Source organism: Echiichthys vipera (assembly GCF_963691815.1).
Source record: "Echiichthys vipera genome assembly, chromosome: 23".
NCBI lineage: Eukaryota > Metazoa > Chordata > Actinopteri > Perciformes > Trachinidae > Echiichthys > Echiichthys vipera.
Genome location: NC_139848.1, coordinates 6,017,521 through 6,037,299, shown reverse-complemented (window position 1 = coordinate 6,037,299; position 19,779 = coordinate 6,017,521). Strand labels below are relative to the sequence as shown.

Sequence of the window (19,779 nt, the reverse complement as noted above, 5' to 3'; positions counted from 1 at the left end):
TTTTGTATTGTTTTTTACTATAAACTAAAAAATGTCAAAGATGAAATGACTGTACACACTGAATCTACACAATAAACAAGAATAAAAACATGTTTTAAATGAATGTTTTTATCATCTTATAAACGACTTGTAGCGTATGGATGCAGTTGTGGGCGTTGTATTTTGAAAGCATATCTTTCTTTGACAAAGGAACATTTAACAAAATAAGGGTTTCATTCAAAAGAGTCACTGAAAATCTTAATGTTTGGTATTTTAAATATCTGGAAAGCTTTAAATCCTCACATTATATTTGATGTTGATGTATTAGGGCTGTGTAAATGGGACTGAATAAGGTAACTCCCAGCACTGTTTTGGGCGGCAGTAGGTGCCTCGGCTGGGAACCGGAGGGTCACTGGTTCGAGTCCCTGTTTGGACCATGAATGGGGTGTGGACTGGTGGCTGGAGGAGTAGCATCCAGCTGCAGCCCCGGAGCACAAGCTGGATAGTATTGGGCTGGAGAGGTGCCAGTTCATCTCCTGGGCACTGCCGAGGTGCTGTTGAGCAAGCCACCGAACCCCCAACTGCTCGGGGCACTGAGCCACTGGCAGCCCCCTCGCTCTAACATCTCTCCATTAATTGCATGTATACAGGTCCTGTTTGTGCATGTGTGTGTATTTGGGGCCTTCTTCTTCACTGCAGAATCTGTGCTGCAGCTTTTTAGCAGCAGGTGCAGAAAGTGGCCACTGGGGGTCCTCCTTTCCTCAAATACACCCGAGGAAGAGTTGAGGGAATGAAAGGCTGCAGCAGGAAACCGTGTGGTGGTTAAATCTGTGAAGCATGGATCCTCCTGCTCCAGTCTCACTCCATCTGCAGCACAGGGAGCACCTCTGTCTTCACTGCGAGCGTCTCCTGTGGACTTTGATCTGTCAGCGGGTGAGTTTGTGGTCTTTTATTGTGAAAAACTTAAATTGGAAAAGTTGGTTTGGAGCTTGAAATGTTTGTAGGTTTTCTTTCTTAACCCAGGAATGTCAGCACGTTCAAATGCATGTCAGACTTGTCATAGAGTACTTGTCCTCCCCTATAATGAACTCATGTAGCTGTATCTGTGACCTACACTAAAGTATGAGTTTAAATCCACTTAAATGAATGAACTTGTATATTTGCCCGGTTTATTGTACTCGCTGTAACCTTTGTATAATGATTTATGAAGTGGTGTATGTTTCATTTGATCATAAATAAGTCATATAGTGTTTCATACATACTCTGTAAAGTGTCCTGAGATAACTTTTGTTATGATTTGGCACTGTAAATAAAATAGAATTGAATTGAAATTTAATTATTTATCTGTATCATGATTTCTATGTGTTAAACCTGCAAGAGGTGAATTTATACCCACACATTTTGCTTAATTATGTGGAAAAAAAACAACCAAAAGCTTCTTCTCTCTCTCTCTCTCTTTCTCTTTCTCTCTCTCTCTCTCTCTCTCTCTCTCTCTCTCTCTCTCTCTCTCTCTCTCTCTCTCTCTCTCTCTCTCACACACACACACATAACATGCGTCCTCTGGGACTAAACTCCCTGTAGTTAACATATCCAGTGCACATCTGGATGTAGAACCAATCAAAAGGATCCAGGTCGCCCGCCTTGGTTCAGACCCTCTTTTTTTAGTCTCTCCTCAATGTGACTCTACCTCCCTCTGCCTATATTTCACATTAAAAGCCTCCGGTTGATTGATTGAGTGAGACATCAGTGGCGTTTTTGTAGAGAAGAGGTGATTAAACCGTTGCCCAATGCAGGAGCATGCTGCACGGTTGAAGCCAGATGGTTGGCGCTGTTAAAGAGCCCATAACGCCCGTAAAGCTCCCAGGTCTGGACCTGCTCTGTGTTGTGGCTTTTTTAGGTGGTTTGGTTGAGTCGGATCAAAGGCCAGTTCATGCCTGACCCCTGCTGTTTCCACCTTTTGTGTCCAGGATGTAGAACAGTAGACGGAGTAGAGAGATAATGGGATGTTTACAGCGTGTGTGTGCACCCTCCACACCTTTACCTACAAATCATAATGACTCACGCCTCCTCATCTCCTCGTCTTGCATCATTCGGCCACTGTCGTTTCTTTGAGGTTGGATTTCATGCGTTGTTGTGTTTTGAAATCTCGAGGTCGCCGCTGTCTAGACATCAAAGTGTGGCAGCTTGTTCTGTTCTGCTGCCGGGTGATTGTGGCTGATGTTTACTGGACGGGGTGTGCATGCTGTGGACTAACGTGGGAAAACCTCAGTTAGACCTCAGGTGCTGTTTATCGAATCAGCAGCTGTTGTTGTTGTGGATGCTCACACTTTGTATTACCATGGCAACTAATAATCCCAAACCTAAAGATCCCATATTACGCTAATTTTCAGCTCTATACTTCCAACAACCTGCTTTATGTTTAAAAAAAGTACATGGGACCTTTAATGCACAGAGAGTGTGATGTGTTATGATGCTGCTGAGACGATGCTGTCATTGCTAATGTCATCCTCTGGCTTCATGTTTCCCACAACAGCAGACAGACTGTCAGTAAGATGCAGCCACAACTGTGCTGACCATCAGCAGCTCAACAAGTCACAACACTGGACAGCTGACGGGGGGGTACGTCTGCAAAACAGCCTCTTCATTCACACTTTGCTTTTTTGCTAATGTTCTTTATTCTGTATTCAGCCACTCACTTGTTGTAGATTTAGGTCGTGGTTGAGGCTGTTTCAGTGCTCTGACAGTGTCTGTGTTTGCAGCTGCTGCCTGGATGTGATACTGGGTCAGCGTGTGAGTTGGTAACCCAGCCTCAGTGTGCCATGAGTGGACCTGCCCTGCCCCTGTGTCTGCTGCTGTGGATAGCAGGGACGGCCATTTCCAGGACGAAAGGTACCGTCTCCATCCGATTAGTGCTTCTTGGTTGGGAACCACTGATCTAAACTGTACGTTAAGTAGTTAAAACAGTAAACTGCTATACATGAATGCATTGGTTTAACAATCTAGTATAATATATCAGTCACAGGGGCAGTTTTTCAGCTGAACAAGTACTTTTACTTTAAGTATATTTTGATGATAATCTCTACTTTTACTTTACAGTTTTGACCAAATGACTTTAACTCGTGATGGAGTCTTTTTCAATGTTGTATTGACACTTTTGTTTCATTTGTTCTACTTGAAATTTAAAATGTAATACGTTCTCAGGTCAGGTCATGGCTCCCGCCAGTCTGAGCGCAGAGGTCGGTCATTCCCTGCTGCTTGGCTGCAACGTCACCACGGAAACAGGCGACACCGTCCGGCAAGTGCGCTGGCTCAACAGGCACAAGAAGGTCGTCCTGGCGTATGAGCAGAGCGCGCCGATCCGCGTCAGCCATCAAGAGCCCAACGTGCAGCTCACGGCGTCCCACAACGACGCCAGCTACATCACCATCAAGAGGGTGCGGCCTGATGACGAGGGCTGCTACCGCTGCATCTTCGATGTGTACCCGAGGGGCCCGCTAGAAGGCACCACGTGCATCAGCGTCACAGGTCAGTCCGGCTTCAAATCTCACCCCAAATCTACTTCCATCCTCAGAGAGAGAGACACATGTTCCAAGATGATAAATCATGTTTATGGATTTTGGCTCCTTGCGTCTGTTATTCTAAAGACGTTATCTCAAATAAGCATTTTCCAGTGCAGCCGCTCGCACCTAACATTTGAACCTTTGTTCTTTTTTTCCACAGAGACAAATTAGGGTCACGGAGAGTGTTTGTTTCTCTTATTAGACTCCTTGTGAGACAGGAAGTAGTAGGCTCGAGTCTGAACAGGCAGAGCAGCAGGGGAGAAAGCCCACCCACCAGCTAGCCTCAGCACTTCCTGTTGTTCCTATTAAACGCACACACACACTTTTATTACACCCAGACTCCGCCTGTTGCACAGAAGCAGCAGTCCTGTAAAGTTTATTGCTCATTTTGATGCCAGCAGAAATAAATCAACACAGCCAGTCACATTTTGTATCCTCCTCTAACAGAAGCATTCCCTTTGTCCCAGGTAAAGTGCGCCTGGAGGGCAACAAGACGGTCGTGAGCGGGAAGCCGACCACCCTGTCCTGCTGGTACAGCCTCCCCGAGAAGGTGCACCAGGTGCTGTGGAGGAAGACGGCCGAGCAGGGCGACACCACCACAGTGGCCTTCTACACCAAGCGCGGCCACCGGAACACAGAGGAGCAGTACAAGGGTCGGGTGAGCTTGAGCCCTACCCTGAGCGACACCCAACTGACCATCAAGGCGGTGAGGACGGAGGACGAGGCCTGCTACACCTGCGAGTTCCACACGTACCCAGACGGCACCAGAAGTGGCACCGCCTGCCTCTCTGTTTATGGTGAGTACAACTCTCTCTTTCCTTTTTGTAAATCTGCCTCAAATGTGAACGCAATAGTGTACAATATAACATATTATTTAAAGCGTGTTTGCATGCTTTAAAGTTCAACAGACACTTCATTTTTCTCATCCTGTCGGTCTGAATAAACCTGTAGTCACCCTCTGACTGAAATGTTGCGTTTTAGTGCCTGTCTCTTTAAGATGCCATCCTGAAAAAGCCCAGTCTGCTCTGATTGGTCAGCGTTTCCGCGTCTGTACCGTCACTGCAGTCGGGGAATGACATTAGCTGCACTGTAACAACACTTTCTACATGTATACATAGTATACTTGTGACATCACAACTGTACAGAAGTCCTGACTTTAAAGGTTTAAAGGCACAGTTTCTGAATACGGTCTGTGCATTTCTCTGTGGACTGAGGGTTTTGATACTTTTACAGTATTTTTACAGCACCTTATAATAAAAAAAGACTCGTTTTTAAAATATGGGACCATTTAAACTACAGTATATCATTTATTGAGATCCTTTAATTACACTTGGGCATATTAAACTGGTCCTTAATGGGTGATGCCATCGCATATGAATTTCCATGTTTGCTGTAGCTATTTTTGACGAAATGTTTGGTATTTCCAGACATTGTTCTGAACATTGAGATGTTTTTGGGGGAAAAAATGCCACCAGGGTGTTAAAAGATACATGTTTTTTAGTCATAATTGCCTTTTAAAGCAAATGTGTACAGATCAGGCTGAAGACAAACACTGTGCACTTCAGGGATCATTATCTAAATGATCAGGACACATGGAGATACACTGTAAGAGGAAGTGTGTGCTCGTGCATGTGTGTGTATCCCAGACAAAGCTCAGGAAAGGGAAGGAAGCTGTGTGTATAAACAAACCCTGAGGTGAGAGTTTCTCCAGTAGGTCATTAAACTACTGTTTTAGTGACGGCGCTTGGTGTCCCCTCGCCAACGCTTAACCTCGTCCTCTATCTTCTCCCCCTCAGTGCTGCTGTGCCAGAGAGGTGTAGACATTATAAAAGAGCCTTTTTTTAAGCAGGAGTGTGTGGGTCTTTCTGTGTGTGTGTGTGTGTTTTTGGAGTGATAATGTTGACAGAGGGAGGGGTGTCACTGAGGTGAAAGGGGTGAGTAATTTGGGAGAAAGCCCAGGGGATTAGTGGCTCACTGTTTCCCCAGACACAAGGCCTCAGTGTGTGTGTGTGTCCTTCGCCTTGCTCTGCTTAACAAGCTTTGTCTCCGCTGACAGGAGCTCCAGACACACAAACGCAACCACACAGAGTTGGTAAAAGCTGCTTTGCCTCTGTTTTTTTGGCGCCCCGTCGGAGGACAACTTGTGTCATTGTGTCCTCGGGGGGGAAAGAGATTGACAGGCGATGTGCTCTGTCTCTCCATCTCCATTATAAAGGCAGAGGAACAAATCTCTGCTTTCTGCTGTCTGTGATTGGCAGACACAATACAGAGCGTCTGCCAGCATCTCGAAGAAACAACATACGCTTCGTTTATTACAAGAAAAAGTTAATATCTGAATGTTAACACAAATTCTGTCTGTCACCAGTTTTACCCAAGCCAGAGGTGAGCCACGCCCCCTCGTCCTCAGGAGTCACTGAGGCGAACTGCACGGCCCAGTCCCGACCTGCAGCAGAGATCATGTGGAACGTCAACGGGGACAACCGGACACTGGGGCCGCCCATGTTATCCACCTACGACCAGGGCGACGGCACGACGGTGGTGACCAGCACGCTGTTCTTCCAATCAGCGCTGCTCAACGAGGTGTCCGTCAAGTGCATCGTGCACCACCCAGGTCTGGAGAAACCCATGACGATGTTCCTCAACACAAACGGTGAGGAGATCCTACGTAAACGCTGCTCTAAAGGGTTTTTAATACATTAAGCCATCCACTTTACTTAGATTAAAGGTTGAATATGGAGATTGAGCAGAAAACCGGGATCTAGTGTCTCAAGATCGTAGTCGCAACAACAAAAAAGAATTAAAAGCACTCGGGTTGCCAGGTTCGATGCCGAGTGTGTCAAGCCTGCTCCATGTCAGTGATGAATCATACAGGGTAGAGACGTAAGTGACTAATCAATTCATTTTACAACAGTATTTAATGTCAGCCAGTCCTCAACTGGAAGTCTTTCTTTGAGTGCTGTGTGATCGATTTGCTAGCTCTCAACTTTAAATGATTCCTTGTTTCTGTAGCCTAGCAACAGACAACCCTGGCAACCAGCAACGCCCAACGCTATTGGCTGTTACATTTTAAACAGAACGTGAAAGGAAGTCATTGTCAAACCCGTCAAAAAATGTTTTAAATATTAATTCATACTTAATATATTTTTTTATGGAAAAGCAATACTTTTGTTCTGTACCCCTCAAAACGCCCCGTGGGTGTATTATTTCTTTATTTTTCAACCTTTAACTCACAGCTACATTATGTGTGTTCACTTTTTCTGGGTGTTTAAAAGTTGAAGTTGGATGGAGCTACGCTGGGAAGTAATGTGAGGAAAAAGGCTCTGTCTCAACACACAAAAAGGGGATCTTAAAATGGTTCAAATCCAGAGGTATCAGCTCCTGACTAAAGCAAGCGAAATGAAGTTCAACCACAAAAAAAGCTGGACTTCACGGTGATTTGTTTGTGAAACGTGAACAAGCCAGAAGTAGAACAATGCACCATGCCTGTCTCAAAATGTGTGGAAACCAGTTATATTTCCCACTCTCGGTTTCTGAGGTGAAGCAGGAAGAGGCTTTGTGTTTTCCACATGTGTGTGTTCTCCGCTATTTCAGTCTCGGGGTAATTACGGCTGCTTTGATGGGGTCCTGAATCCTGTAATGTCGCAGCATACGAGAAGGATTATTTTTCTCCTGAGAGAGCCGTTACTCTGCTACCACATCACCTAACATGTTTAGTCCAGATGGCATGAAACATAAACAGTGTTTTTTATATAAGTGCCTGTGTGTGTGTGTGTGTGTGTGTGTGTGTGCTGCAGTGAGTCCAGCCATGGTCATCCTCCTGTCAGTGTGCGGTGTGGCAGCGGTCCTCCTCCTGTGTCTTTGCGTGTGCCTCTGCAAATGCTTCATCTGCACTGACGGTGAGTCCCAGCTCTGCAGCGCCACATTCACTCGTCTGAAAGGACGACAGTTTAAAGTTTAAAGTTTAAATTCAGCCACCTGAGCAGTACTTTGCTGCAGCCGTGTGCATCGAGGTCACGCCTGCTCTCTAGTGGCTTTCCAAAGGGATTCTGGGAAGTGCACGGGGCGGTTGCAAAAGAGTAAATTAGAGCACGTCATCAATAATACTCTAACTCATGTAATGAGAGTATATGAAGGTGGAGGATTTCTTTAAAGGCTGCCAACAGTTCAGGAAAAGGTGGGTGAAGAAAGTGAATAAGAGCGGAGTTCAGCAGAAGTCTGAGGTGGAGCTGCAAAAACAGGAGCTCCCATATCGTGCTCACATCAGCTTCATACTCGGGTTTCTACTGGAACATGTTGAGTTACCTTTTTGGGAATCTACCTCCTCAAATGTGAACGTAATAGTGAACTCAAGGTGTATTTAAAGGTCCCATATTAGGCTCATTCTTGTATTTTGGGTTTCTACTAGAACCTGTTTTAGAAGTTCAAAAAACACATTATTGTTGTCATCCTGTCTGTCTGAACGTACCTGTGTTCACTCTGTGTCTGAAACGCTCCGTTTTACCGTCCGTCTCATTAAGAGCCTGGACTTTTGGCCTCTTTTTATAGTAAAAAAAAAAAAAAAGTATTTTCTTTGGGCTTTTCTTTCGCACAGGCTCTCTATCATGAGAGAAGTCAAGTCAAGTCAGGAGATCTTTACTGTCTCCGGAGGGCAACTTACGGTGCAGCAAGCAGCGAATTTTTTTTTTTACCATCAATTCAACAACAAACAAACAAACAAAGTGCAACAGTGCCTCACTGGATAAAAACTTGGATAAAAATAAGGAGCTTAAGCGACCACAGTGCTTTCAAACCCCTCATCTGAGAAGCGGTGCATCGTCGGTCATGTGACCTGTTGTGCTGGCCAACTTGTGAGTGCCTCTTGTCATAGTCGTGATTATGATGAAGCGTTCACATTTCTCCTGGTTACATAAACATCCTGGAAAATAACTTGAGCAAAGACGATTCGACGTGTTAAAGCTGCTGTAGTTCATGCTTTTACATTAACGCCGGATCACATGAAAGGGGTCGATCGTAGTGACAGTAATCTCTATTTTAACTGTTACTTCTGGACAAAAACAACAGATTTTGGTACTGGGGAATGGTAAAGACATCTCAGAGGGAGTGAATATGGTGTAGGTGCATGCAGGCAGAAAAAGAAACCATGAAATACCTCGTGTTACTCTGAAAACACACTCTAAAGGTCAACTCGCAGGTCTCACAGTGACTTTCCACACAGAGGTGGCATGCTCACTCATGTTCTATCATCAACACTTCCTTGACTCCTGTTAACACCTTTCCCACAATCCTCTCTGGGTGTCGTGGAAACGGCGTATGGTGTGCGTGTGGAGCGCTGCCCAGTTCCTCTTTATCATAAATTTGCTGCCCACCGGAGAGGAGGAGGGGAAAACCAACAAGTTATCGCCCCGATGACAGAAGCTTTGGCTGACGCCGGTGCTTCTGCCGGCCAAACAAAAGTCACGAGGGACGAAAAACAAAAGTGGGAGCTGACGCGTCGAGGTCAGGACGCTCCCACGGATTCTCTGGATTTTTCACAATTTTAGCTTTGTGTCACACGAGCCGACGTTACATAAGTTATATTTTTATACCTGCGTGGACCTTTTTAAAATGCGTCTGAAAAGCCACATTCTTTAGGAGCGATGCATTTCCTAAATAGCAGAGATTTATTCGTTTCCTTTTCCCCTTCAGCTCCTCCTCGTCTTTGTTTTCTCGTGCGATAAGAAAGCAGAGTGCACGGACGCCCATTTCCCTCATATCTTAAAGACGGAAACCCAATGACACGTCGTTTTGATTCCTACTTTATTGGTCACCCCATCCAGTCAAGCCTGGCTCGCACACAACAAACGCCTCAATCGTGCTGTTGATTTGAGAGTGTTTGTGTCTTGACACTCTTAAATACTGTGTTTGCATGTGATTGATGGTGTTGTGTGGGACCTTGCTCAAGTATCTGTGGGATGTCTTGAAGAGAACGCAGCTGCTGGGCCAAAAAAATAGATTTATTTCAGGGAGAGAAAAAAAAAGGAGCTCAAATTAGCCTGAGACTTTCTACGTTACTTGAAAGTCTTCCCTCATCTTCAACTCCGCGGATCCTGAGCAGAATAACAAGTGGCTGCGCTAAGCGTCTTAAGAAAAGACCCTCTCTCTCTGTCTAATCCTTTGGACTGTGTGGGGGAAGACAGACATTAGAGGCCTGCAGGAGGGAGCAGTGACGACGACGAACACAGAGTTGAGAGCCTGCCCAGTTGATAACAACACTCGACTGTACAGACACACACGTACTGTATTTCCCAGTCTGAGCTTGGCTGAGATGTGCCAGAACCACAGGCTTTAACTGTGTGTGTGATGTGAGTCAGATTGCAGTTTAAAGGTCCCATAGTTTAAAAAGTGCGATTCACGTGTCTTTTTTTTTAATTGTAAAGCAGCTCAAGGTGCAATTTAAATACTGTGAAAGTCTAAAAACACACATTACACACAGCCAGCACACAGCCTGCCCTATGCTTCTGTCCGGTTGTGACGTCACAACTCTACTCTTCATAGGTAGAAAGTGCGGTCACAGTCATTCCCCGGCTGCAGTGATGGCGCAGATGTAGAAGACGCCGAAACGCTGACCAATCAGAGCAGGCTGGGTCTTTTTCAGGAGGGGTTTCTTAAAGAGACAGGCGTTTTTAAAGCCCCTGGAAACGAAATCATTATATTTTTTATGGCATTTAATATCGGCAACAATCACCAACAATCAGAGTAAAATATTACTTTTCATTTATATACATTCAAAAACTCAAAGCACTATCGTTTTTTTCTGGCAGCTTCAAACCTGTAAGACGAGCAGAGGGGGAAAGAACACAAATGTATATGTTTCATGTGAAATAACCCCGGAGTGGTGGCACGGATCACACGGACTGGTGCACATGCTGCAGAAGAGTAGACATTTGAAGCCACTGCTGGAGAGATGCAGTACATTTAAAGTGTGTCGAGCTGCAGAGAAACACGCTGCGGACGGCCTGTAAAGTTGTGATGTCTGCGGCTGAAGTCAAACCGCGGGCCAGCCACAAATAGGCTTTGGTGGTTCCCTCTGAATCAGTGGGCGTGCAACTCGGCTTTCAATCACGGCTGGGAAGAAGAGCCGAGGTCTGAGGTTCTTCCAGTAAAACGCAGCCCGTCTATTTGTGTCTGTGTTGCCATGTGGTGTTTTTTTTGGTGTAGCCGGATGGAGATGTACAGACTGTAAGGTACGGTGGTGGCACAACTACCGGGACAGGGCGTTAACTTCAGATAAGAGGCATTTGTTCATGAAAGCCGGTGTTTTCAGTGGCACCTTCTAATCTGGGGCGCCGCAGGAAGTACAGGGGAGTGACCACATCCGGTCATACGGGCAGAACAGATTAGAAAACAGGAGACTAAATTATCAACATGATGAAAGTGACACCTGCTGTTCGCTCGCAACACTTTTCAGAAACATGTTTTGTGGCCTGTGCCGTGTTGATTGATTTTCCAGGTGCTCTTTCACGCTCTGAACTCGTCACCAATGCTCTAATTGGCTTTTACACGTGCTGAGTCAACGCTACAGGCCGAGTGAGCCGCCTCTGAATTACTCACATTGCCGCCACATGTACATTTGAGGCGCGGCGGGCACTTAATCACGGCAGAGGAATTCTTGCAATGTTTCATTACTTTTGTGGTGTTTATGGACGCGAGTGGGCACACAGACGCGCCTGTGCTCGCTGTGTTTGTTTTTGCATTCCTGCGTGGGATTTAGAGCAAGTAAATCCAACCTCTGCATGTGACGGTGGGACATTCTTCATGAGAAACTCTCGTTCTTCACTGGAGAAACAACGGTTTGAATTCCTGCCTCGTCGCTGCACCAACTTCCACCTCATATACTCATATCATATAATAATAGCCGACTGGCATTATGCCATTGATTCATTCATCTTCAACCGCTAAGGGGTCACGGGGGGCTGGAGCCGATCCCAGCTGACATCGGGTGTGAGGCGGGGTACACCCTGGACAGGACGCCAGTCTATCACAGGACACATAGAGACAAACAGAGACAGACAACCATTCACACCTACGGGTGATTTAGAGTCATCAATGAACCGAACACCTGCACGTCTTTGGACTGTGGGAGGAAACCGGAGAACCCGGAGAAAACCCACGCAGACACAGGGACAACATGCAAACTTCACACAGAAGGGCCCCAGCCAGGATTCAAACCAGGAACCCTCTTGCTGTGAGGCGACAGTGCTGCCACCACACAAAATTAGAACTTGTTGGAGCTGTTAGATGGAGGAGTAAAGCTGCCATTATAACATATAATAAATAAATACAATAGTAAAAAAAGAAATGTAGAAATAAAAGCCTCAATTAGCAAATAAATGTGCAGATCAATTTTTAAATAAATGTGCACAGAAATAGAAAAATAAATGAATAAAATGTATTTATTTATTTGACAAATTGCATTCATTTATATTCATGTTACATTTATTTCTGTTTTTATCTATTTCCCTTTGTTTTATTTATGTATTTCTGTATTTCTTCGCCCATATGTTGGTGTCACATCTATATTTTTCTATTTCTGTGCACATTTATTTAAATATTTATTTAAATGCAAATGAACCTGCACATTTGTCTTTCTTTATTATTTTATTCATTTACGGTAATGGCAGCTTTAGTCCGACGTCACTTTGCTTTTACTAGGATAAAAAACATGATGTCTTCCTGTCGAACTCCCTGTCACAGCCCGGCGGGACATGCAGAGGAAGGATTTGTGTTGATTAATGAAAAACTGGGCAGTGAAACGTGGTGGAAAGTTTCTCGGGGACAAAGCGGACCAACTAACTGTGTCTCTCCCTCTTCTGTCCAGACTGATTTGGAGGCGGACGTCACTGCTGCTTTGATGAAGGTCCAGCGGAGCTCTGAGTCTGCCCTGGCTGCTCGGCACCGTTGGCCTCCAGCTCAGCGTGCAGAGAGAGAGGGGGGAACAGAGCCGCCACAGAGCTGAGCCAACACTGCGGGTTCTGCTTCACATGAGCTGGGACGATCCCGCAGACACGCACTTCTCTTGTCATTGACTACAAAGTAAACAGAACTAAAACACGCATTATTTAAAGCTAGATATAACACTTACAGCAGACGTATGCATTGATGATTGATCAAATCCTTGTGATATGAGTGGAGGGGTTTCGGCGTATCTTATGGCATCGTGGAGGTCCAGTGGTGTGTTTGTGTGTGTGTGTGTGTGTGTTTGTGTGTTTGTAAGGTCAATTCTCAGATGTTGAACAGTGTGATAAGTTAGATATTTAGCGAGCGAGTCGTCCAAACATGGTGTTCAATCTTAATTCTGTCCGTCACATGGATTTGCATGGCTGCATAAGCAGAATTAAAGCTGACGAGTGTTCAGAGATAATGTTTTTTTACACTTTAATGCTCAAAAACTCATCAGGTGATTGTGCTTTGCTCACCTTTAACTGATGCACGGACGAACGTACTAAAATAAACAACCAAAACCGTTCTAACCGGCAGATTTCTGCATGTACAGTAGGACCCCGTGGATGAGGAGAGAATCGTTTTCCAGGGCCGGGCTGAAACGTTAAAGTTCACGCTCGTTGCTGCCTGATTGCTGTTGACCACCACAGGGCGCTACGTCACCTGGAAACCCTCTATTTGTGGTCGTCAACGAGAGGAACCCCCTTTTTTTTTTTGGTACACTAGAAGAAAGATGATTTTTACAAGTTACAGGAAACCCGAAAGATTCAAGAGGGGATGGAGGCTGGAATGTGACTTTGAGTGAACCGGCGGTGGTGTGACTCAGACTGAAAGGACGGGTTTGAGTGGGCAAGAGTGAAAGGTTTGTTATTTATAGCTGCTGAGCTGTGCGGGACGGAGAAGAGTGGTCGACCTGTAGCCGCCGTGCCCTCGGTGGTTAACACCGCCCAAACGGTTCCTGAGTGAAGCGCTGTGTGTGTGTGCGTGTGTGAGACTGTGTGTGCCTGTGTGTGAGACTGTGTGCGTGTGTGTGTGAGACTGTGTGCGTGTGTGTGTGAGACTGTGTGTGTGTGTGTGTGAGACTGTGTGCATGTGTGCTTGTGTGTGAGACTGTGTGCGTGTGTTTGTGTGAGACTGTGTGCATGTGTGCCTGTGTGTGAGACTGTGTGCATGTGTGTGAGACTGTGTGTGTGTGTGCGCCTGTGTGTGTGTGCGTGTGTGTGCGTGCGTGTGTGTGTGTGTGCATGTGTGTGAGACTGTGTGTGTGTGTGTGAGACTGTGTGCATGTGTGTGTGCCTGTGTGTGAGACTGTGTGCATGTGTGTGTGCCTGTGTGTGAGACTGTGTGCATGTGTGTGTGTGTGTGTGCATGTGTGTGAGACTGTGTGTGTGCCTGTGTGTGAGACTGTGTGCATGTGTGCATGTGTGTGTGCCTGTGTGTGAGGCTGTGTGCATGTGTGCCTGTGTGTGAGACTGTGTGCGTGTGTGTGTGAGACTGTGTGCGTGTGTGTGTGCCTGTGTGTGCGTGCGTGCGTGTGTGTGTGTGACTGTGTGTGTGTGTTGTACAGTATTTCCTGACTGTAGGGAGCACCAGTGTTAGAATTTCACTTTTTTGGGGGGGATATTAATCCAGGCCTGTGTACAGTACAGTTAACTGTAGAACATGTTTATATTTTCTATTAACACATAAACGGGTGGTTTTACAGTGAAGTCAATTATCTGTATATAAAGAGGATTATGAATGCCTACATTGATGTTATAAAAACTGAGCTAAACCGTCGACCTGCTGTTTAATCATTTCTCTTTCATTTTAACATTCATGATTTCAGTGTTTTTGAACAGTGTTCACCTTTTTAGAGTAGATCAAAAGCTTTCTTTACGGATAAACCTGAAGGTAAAAGTGGATTAGAAATATAAAAAGGAGGCTTTATTTACTACGTCATTGCGTATTTGTATCGTCCGTGTTAACGTGGAGGTATTTAGAAGATCAGATGCACCTAAGTTCCTTCAAACCTGCTTGGGTTCTTTGGACATTGTTGGAGACTGTGGGTGGTACAGTAACCTCACCGAAACGTTGCACAATAGGAAACTCATTTCCTCCACAGCCCACTCCAGTGACTTTACTCTTTCACTCCCAGACCTTGTGAGTGGCACACCGCGTCTTAAATGACCTATGGCGAACCAATGCAAATACTTAAAGCTCGAAAAAGCCTTAAATGAACACAATGAGTGAGTGAGTCGACTCTTGGATGGATTTAAAACACTCATCTGATTAAAAAACAACAACCACAGGATGCACTTGCTGTTATTGTTCCTTTTTAAATGACTTTAGAAACGTGTTTGTCATTCATGTTTCAGCCCCTTGCTACGTTTTTTTTTTACATTTTTTTTAACTTTTGAAGAAGAAGAAGAAGAAGAATTCAATTTTTTCAGTCTGTTAATATTCAGGTTACACACACAGGCCAGAAATACACACACACATGCACAAATAGGACCTATGTACATGCAATTAATGGAGAGATGTCAGAGTGAGGGGGCTGCCAATCGATCGGCGCCCCGAGCAGTTGGGGGTTCGGTGCCTTGCTCAACAGCACCTCGGCAGTGCCCAGGAGATGAACTGGCACCTCTCCAGTCCACACTCCATTCATGGTCCACACAGGGACTCTACTGCCGCCCCACCCTTTGTAGGGGATCTCAATGAAAATATTAATCCTAACAGAGTATTTTTACACACTTTACATCGTGTCTTAATGAGGACTTTAATCTATGTTAATGTAGAATAGGCCTAATAGATTCAAAAGGTCAATAATAATAATAATAATAAAGGGTGGAAATAGTTTGAAGTAATGAGTCGACTTCACAGCTTTTATTTTGGTCCCAGTCACACTGAAGGTAAATAGCGATTTCAGTCATCACTCGACTTTTCTTCAAACTGAATTTATCCTGTTTTGGAAAAAAAGGAACTCTCTCAGTCTCAACTGAACCATTGTAACGTTTTCCCAAAACACCTCTCATGTCACCGGACTGTTTTTCCTTTCACAGTTTCCACAAAGACAGGAAAAGGTAAGGAGTTCCTTTGTTACTGGGAGGCACTTTGTGACACTTCATTCAAGTGTTATCAGTGATGTGATTAAAGCAAATAATTAGACTAATAATGACAAACACACACAGGCTTATCTGGAGGAAACTGCTAATCTGAAACAATAACATCACTCTGTTTTGGCCCCTCGTGGCTTTTAAGGTGTATGCTAGGAAATAATAATTATAATAATAATAATCTGTGGCTTTGTGTCACCAAGATTAGATATTTTTTACAAGTTCCCTTTATAAACTCAGAATACAATTTTACTCTTCCACCACTAGATGGCGACCATGTTGAGTTTGCTCTAAAGTGAGAGTTCTCGAGTTTTTCCTTGTCCCATTCAGCCTTAAATCAAATTTTATGCATAATTTCTGCACAACTTCTCCACTGTGCTTGAATCACACAATGAAGAAAGTAGCACAGCTGTTAAAACATCTGGAAACCGCTCCACACACAAAGGGTTTTGTGCTTTGGGGCTTAAAGGGGCAAAGAGTCTCTACCTGCATGTGTCACATGGGTGGTGGGCGAGACGGCATGTTCAGTGGGGTCTATGTTTGTGCAAGTGTGTGTGTGTGTGTGTGTGTGTGTGTGTGTGTGTGTGTTTGTGTGTGTGTGTGTGTGTGTGTGTGTGTGTGTGTGCTACATTGTGCAAGCAGTGCAGCACTTTACGTCAGCTTTTAGCACTTTCAAAACCGCAGAGGTAGCACATCCCACAGGCCACGCGGCTCCTCGTGCTGCACGCAGCCCTTCACTGTAAGGCCGACTCACTACTACCACTATACTTCACTCTCCACTTATCTACAAATCACTTCTGAACTGGGTTTGTTTTGGCCATTTTACCAGCTGCAAACTCTCTTTTCTGACACTGCTTCTGTTGATCATAGAGGTCCACAAAACATTATCAGACAGTCGGCGTGGTGACATCTTTGCTGCTGCAAAATCACAAGTTAAAGTAAAATGCCTCAGGTTCTGAGAGACTCTCACGCTTGTGCCACCTTGTTCTTGTACACTCATTTGAAATTTCCTTCCACTCTCCTTTAATATATGATAAATATTGTTTTTTGTGTGTTTATTATCATATCTTGGTCGTAGAAACAGAATGATTGGTGACCTTTAGAGTCACACTTCGAAAGGTGATTTTTGGTTCAGTTTTTATTGACGCTGTAGCGGGTTTCAGTCTGAAGTGAAAGGTGTCATTTCCTGGATTCAGGGTGGGAGAGAGTTGATCTTGTGCTCCAGCACCTGTTCGTTAAAGGTGACTCATACTGAAATATGGAAGATTAGCACCTTTCAGTGTTGAAATCACAGAATGGAAAATGTTCAGGTGATGCAGCTCTCCCTGCAACAACAATAGCATTAAACAAACTGAAATTGGTTTGGGTCATCACTATGTTCCCCGAGTGGGGAACCTAGGATCCGGACATAGTGATAGGGCTTTTTCACAAAAAAGGTCCTATGTTCCCCGGACGCATAAGCCTCTGCCTCCGCTGATTTAATTCAGCATTTTGTTAGGGTAAGAGGTTACGGTTAGGGTCAGGGTTAGACGTTAGAGTCAGGGTTAGAGGTTAGGGTCAGGGTTAGAGGTTAGGGTCAGGGTTAGAGGTTAGGGTCAGGGTTAGGGTCAGGGTTAGAGGTTAGGGTCAGGGTTAGAGGTTAGGGTCAGGGTTAGGGTCAGGGTTAGAGGTTAGGGTCAGGGTTAGAGGTTAGAGTCAGGGTTAGAGGTTAGGGTCAGGGTTAGAGGTTAGGGTCAGGGTTAGACGTTAGAGTCAGGGTTAGAGGTTAGGGTCAGGGTTAGACGTTAGAGTCAGGGTTAGAGGTTAGGGTCAGGGTTAGAGGTTAGGGTCAGGGTTAGACGTTAGAGTCAGAGTTAGAGGTTAGGGTCAGGGTTAGACGTTAGAGTCAGGGTTAGAGGTTAGAGTCAGGGTTAGAGGTTAGGGTCAGGGTTAGAGGTTGGGGTTAGAGATTAGGGTTAGGATTAGAGGTTAGAGGTTAGGGTTAGGGGTTAGGGGTCAGGGTTAGAGGTTAGGGTCAGGGTTAGAGGTTACGGTTAAGGTTTGGGTTAGAGATTAGGGTTAGGGTTAGAGGTTATAGGTTATAGGTTAGGGTTAGAGGTTATAGGTTAGGGTTAGAGGTTAGGGTTAGAGGTCAGGGTCAGGGTTAAAGGTTAGGGTCGGGTTAGAGTTTAGAGGTTAGGGTTGGAGGTTAAGGTCAGGGTTAAAGGTTAGGGTCAGGATTAGGGGGTAGTGTTAGGGTCTACATAAGCCCATTGTTGGGGAATTCGGCACTGACTGTGGAGAACTTTCTATCTTTGTTTTTGTCAGTCTAATAATGGGGAATGTTTATGATGTATATTCTGAACTGTAAAACAACTTTCAGTCTCTGTTTTTTACACAGAAATATGTAACGTGTGGTTTAATTTCGCTTCCTGTTCAACAGTCTATCTGCTCCCAGATGCACACCAGACACCATCACATGTATGAAACGGTATCTGCACCAGACGTGTGAACACAAGTTGTTAATCTGCACAGGAAACAAAACTATTCACCTGTGAATGTGTTACATTCTTCACACACGCATGGCAGATCTAAACAATAGTGGTTTCTCATGTGAAAGATTTCACTTCTCACTTATTACAGATGGATTTACAGGAACACCAAATACAAAATGCACAGCGAGAACACAGCAAGAACAGCAATATGCACGACAGTAAACGCATCATTGTCAAAGGGATGTATCATATTAAAAAATGATTGGTTTATTGTGAGGCCATTAAAACACATTAATTCCATGTTGCATGTTATATAAAAACACAAAACATAATTACTAAAAACCAAGCACTCTGAAGTTAATAATCAAATTTAGCAGTTTGAGTTCAAGGCCCATTCGTAGGCCGGTCGTTTTCACAGATATGGATGGTAGGCGTGGCGTCACGGCAGGTATGGCGGCTCAGATCTGGTGTGTCCCTGCGTTTTCCTGCATCAGAAGAATCATCAGAATCATTAAAGTGAAGACCACATTACGTGTTTGTCACTGTCTTACTGCTGAAAGATCCCTGTTTGTGAAAAATCAAAAATCCTCACCTTTACGTCGACATCTTGATGCAACACATATGGTAAGTATTACGATGACAAACACCGTGAATCCGACAGCCCGGTACACACATGGCCAGAAAGTGTCGTGTGGGATTTCTGCAAGATAACACAAGACAAGATCTGACTTCAGTACAGACTGTATTAAGGACTATGAGAGCCAATTAAGTATGTGTACAGTCCATTATGAGTATAATCGTGCAGAAAGGATCACTCACCATGGGCAGAGACATTTACTTTAGTTTCAACTTCACCTTCAAAAGACAATATATTAAATTTAAAAGGACGGGGAGAGTCTAATACCAGCTGGTGATGTGATATAAGAGCAGTGAAAAGTTAGTCAGGCTGTGACTTTCTAAGTTAATCAAAGAGTCGGTGGGTCCATAAATGTTCATCAGTGTTTCCCAAAGCTCATGATGACGTCTTTAAACGTCTTGTTTTACCCACAACCCAAAAGATAACATGCAAAACATAATTAATCTTATTCCTACTTGCGATTACGTAACTGAATGAAAGAGAAACAAAGATTGGTGAAAGTATAATCATGCAAAAAGTCACACTCACCACGGGCAGGGACGTTTACTTCAGTTTCAACTTCACCTGCAAACGGAAAATGGCAAACTATTTAAAATGGCGGGGACAGTCTAATACCAGCCAGGGATGTAAATGTATCTAACGTTTTCAAAATCAGACTGGAGGGTACAGAAAAGGAAATGTTTTAGAGGTTTTCATGCTGCAGCTACAGCCACCAAACCAAAAAAAGAACCAGGTCAGCAAGTCATACGTGTCTATCTTTGTGGTCAAGGCGCTGTTTTTGTATTTGCTTCTGTGCTACCTAATGTTTTAAATGAAATGTGTTTAAGTTGACATTAATGAACGAATGTGTGGGTGTTGGAGTTATGGTTGGGTTCAGGGTCTGCCAGTCTTAAAGAGAAAGTGCTGCCCAACAGGCTCCAATTTGAGGCAAAAGAGTCGCTGCAATGTCGTTGATGGTTCTCTTTGCAGATGTAGCCATCCTCAGAAAAAGGCATAAAAGGCTGTAACTTTCTCAGTTAGGGGTCCATAAAAGATCCCTCAGTGTTTCCCAAAGC

The 19,779-nt window shown here is 44.6% G+C and overlaps 1 protein-coding gene and 1 long non-coding RNA gene across 2 annotated transcripts; one reads left to right on the top strand and one right to left on the bottom strand.

Moving 5' to 3' along the window:
• Positions 1–854: 854 nt before the first annotated feature.
• Positions 855–14,229, top strand: LOC310964553 (OX-2 membrane glycoprotein). Its single transcript, XM_083937730.1, has 8 exons — positions 855–912; positions 2,513–2,598; positions 2,739–2,868; positions 3,181–3,504; positions 4,007–4,336; positions 5,905–6,189; positions 7,334–7,435; positions 12,397–14,229. The coding sequence occupies exons 3-8, from the start codon at positions 2,799–2,801 to the stop codon at positions 12,399–12,401; spliced, it is 1,116 nt and encodes a 371-aa protein (XP_083793856.1). The 5' UTR covers positions 855–912; positions 2,513–2,598; positions 2,739–2,798; the 3' UTR covers positions 12,402–14,229.
• Positions 14,230–18,397: 4,168 nt separating this feature from the next.
• On the bottom strand, positions 18,398–19,467 carry LOC310964541. The gene is made up of 4 exons (XR_014593751.1): positions 19,253–19,467; positions 18,907–18,942; positions 18,680–18,787; positions 18,398–18,572 (listed from the first exon to the last, which is right to left on the bottom strand). It is a non-coding gene; the product is annotated as an uncharacterized lncRNA (long non-coding RNA).
• Positions 19,468–19,779: the final 312 nt, after the last annotated feature.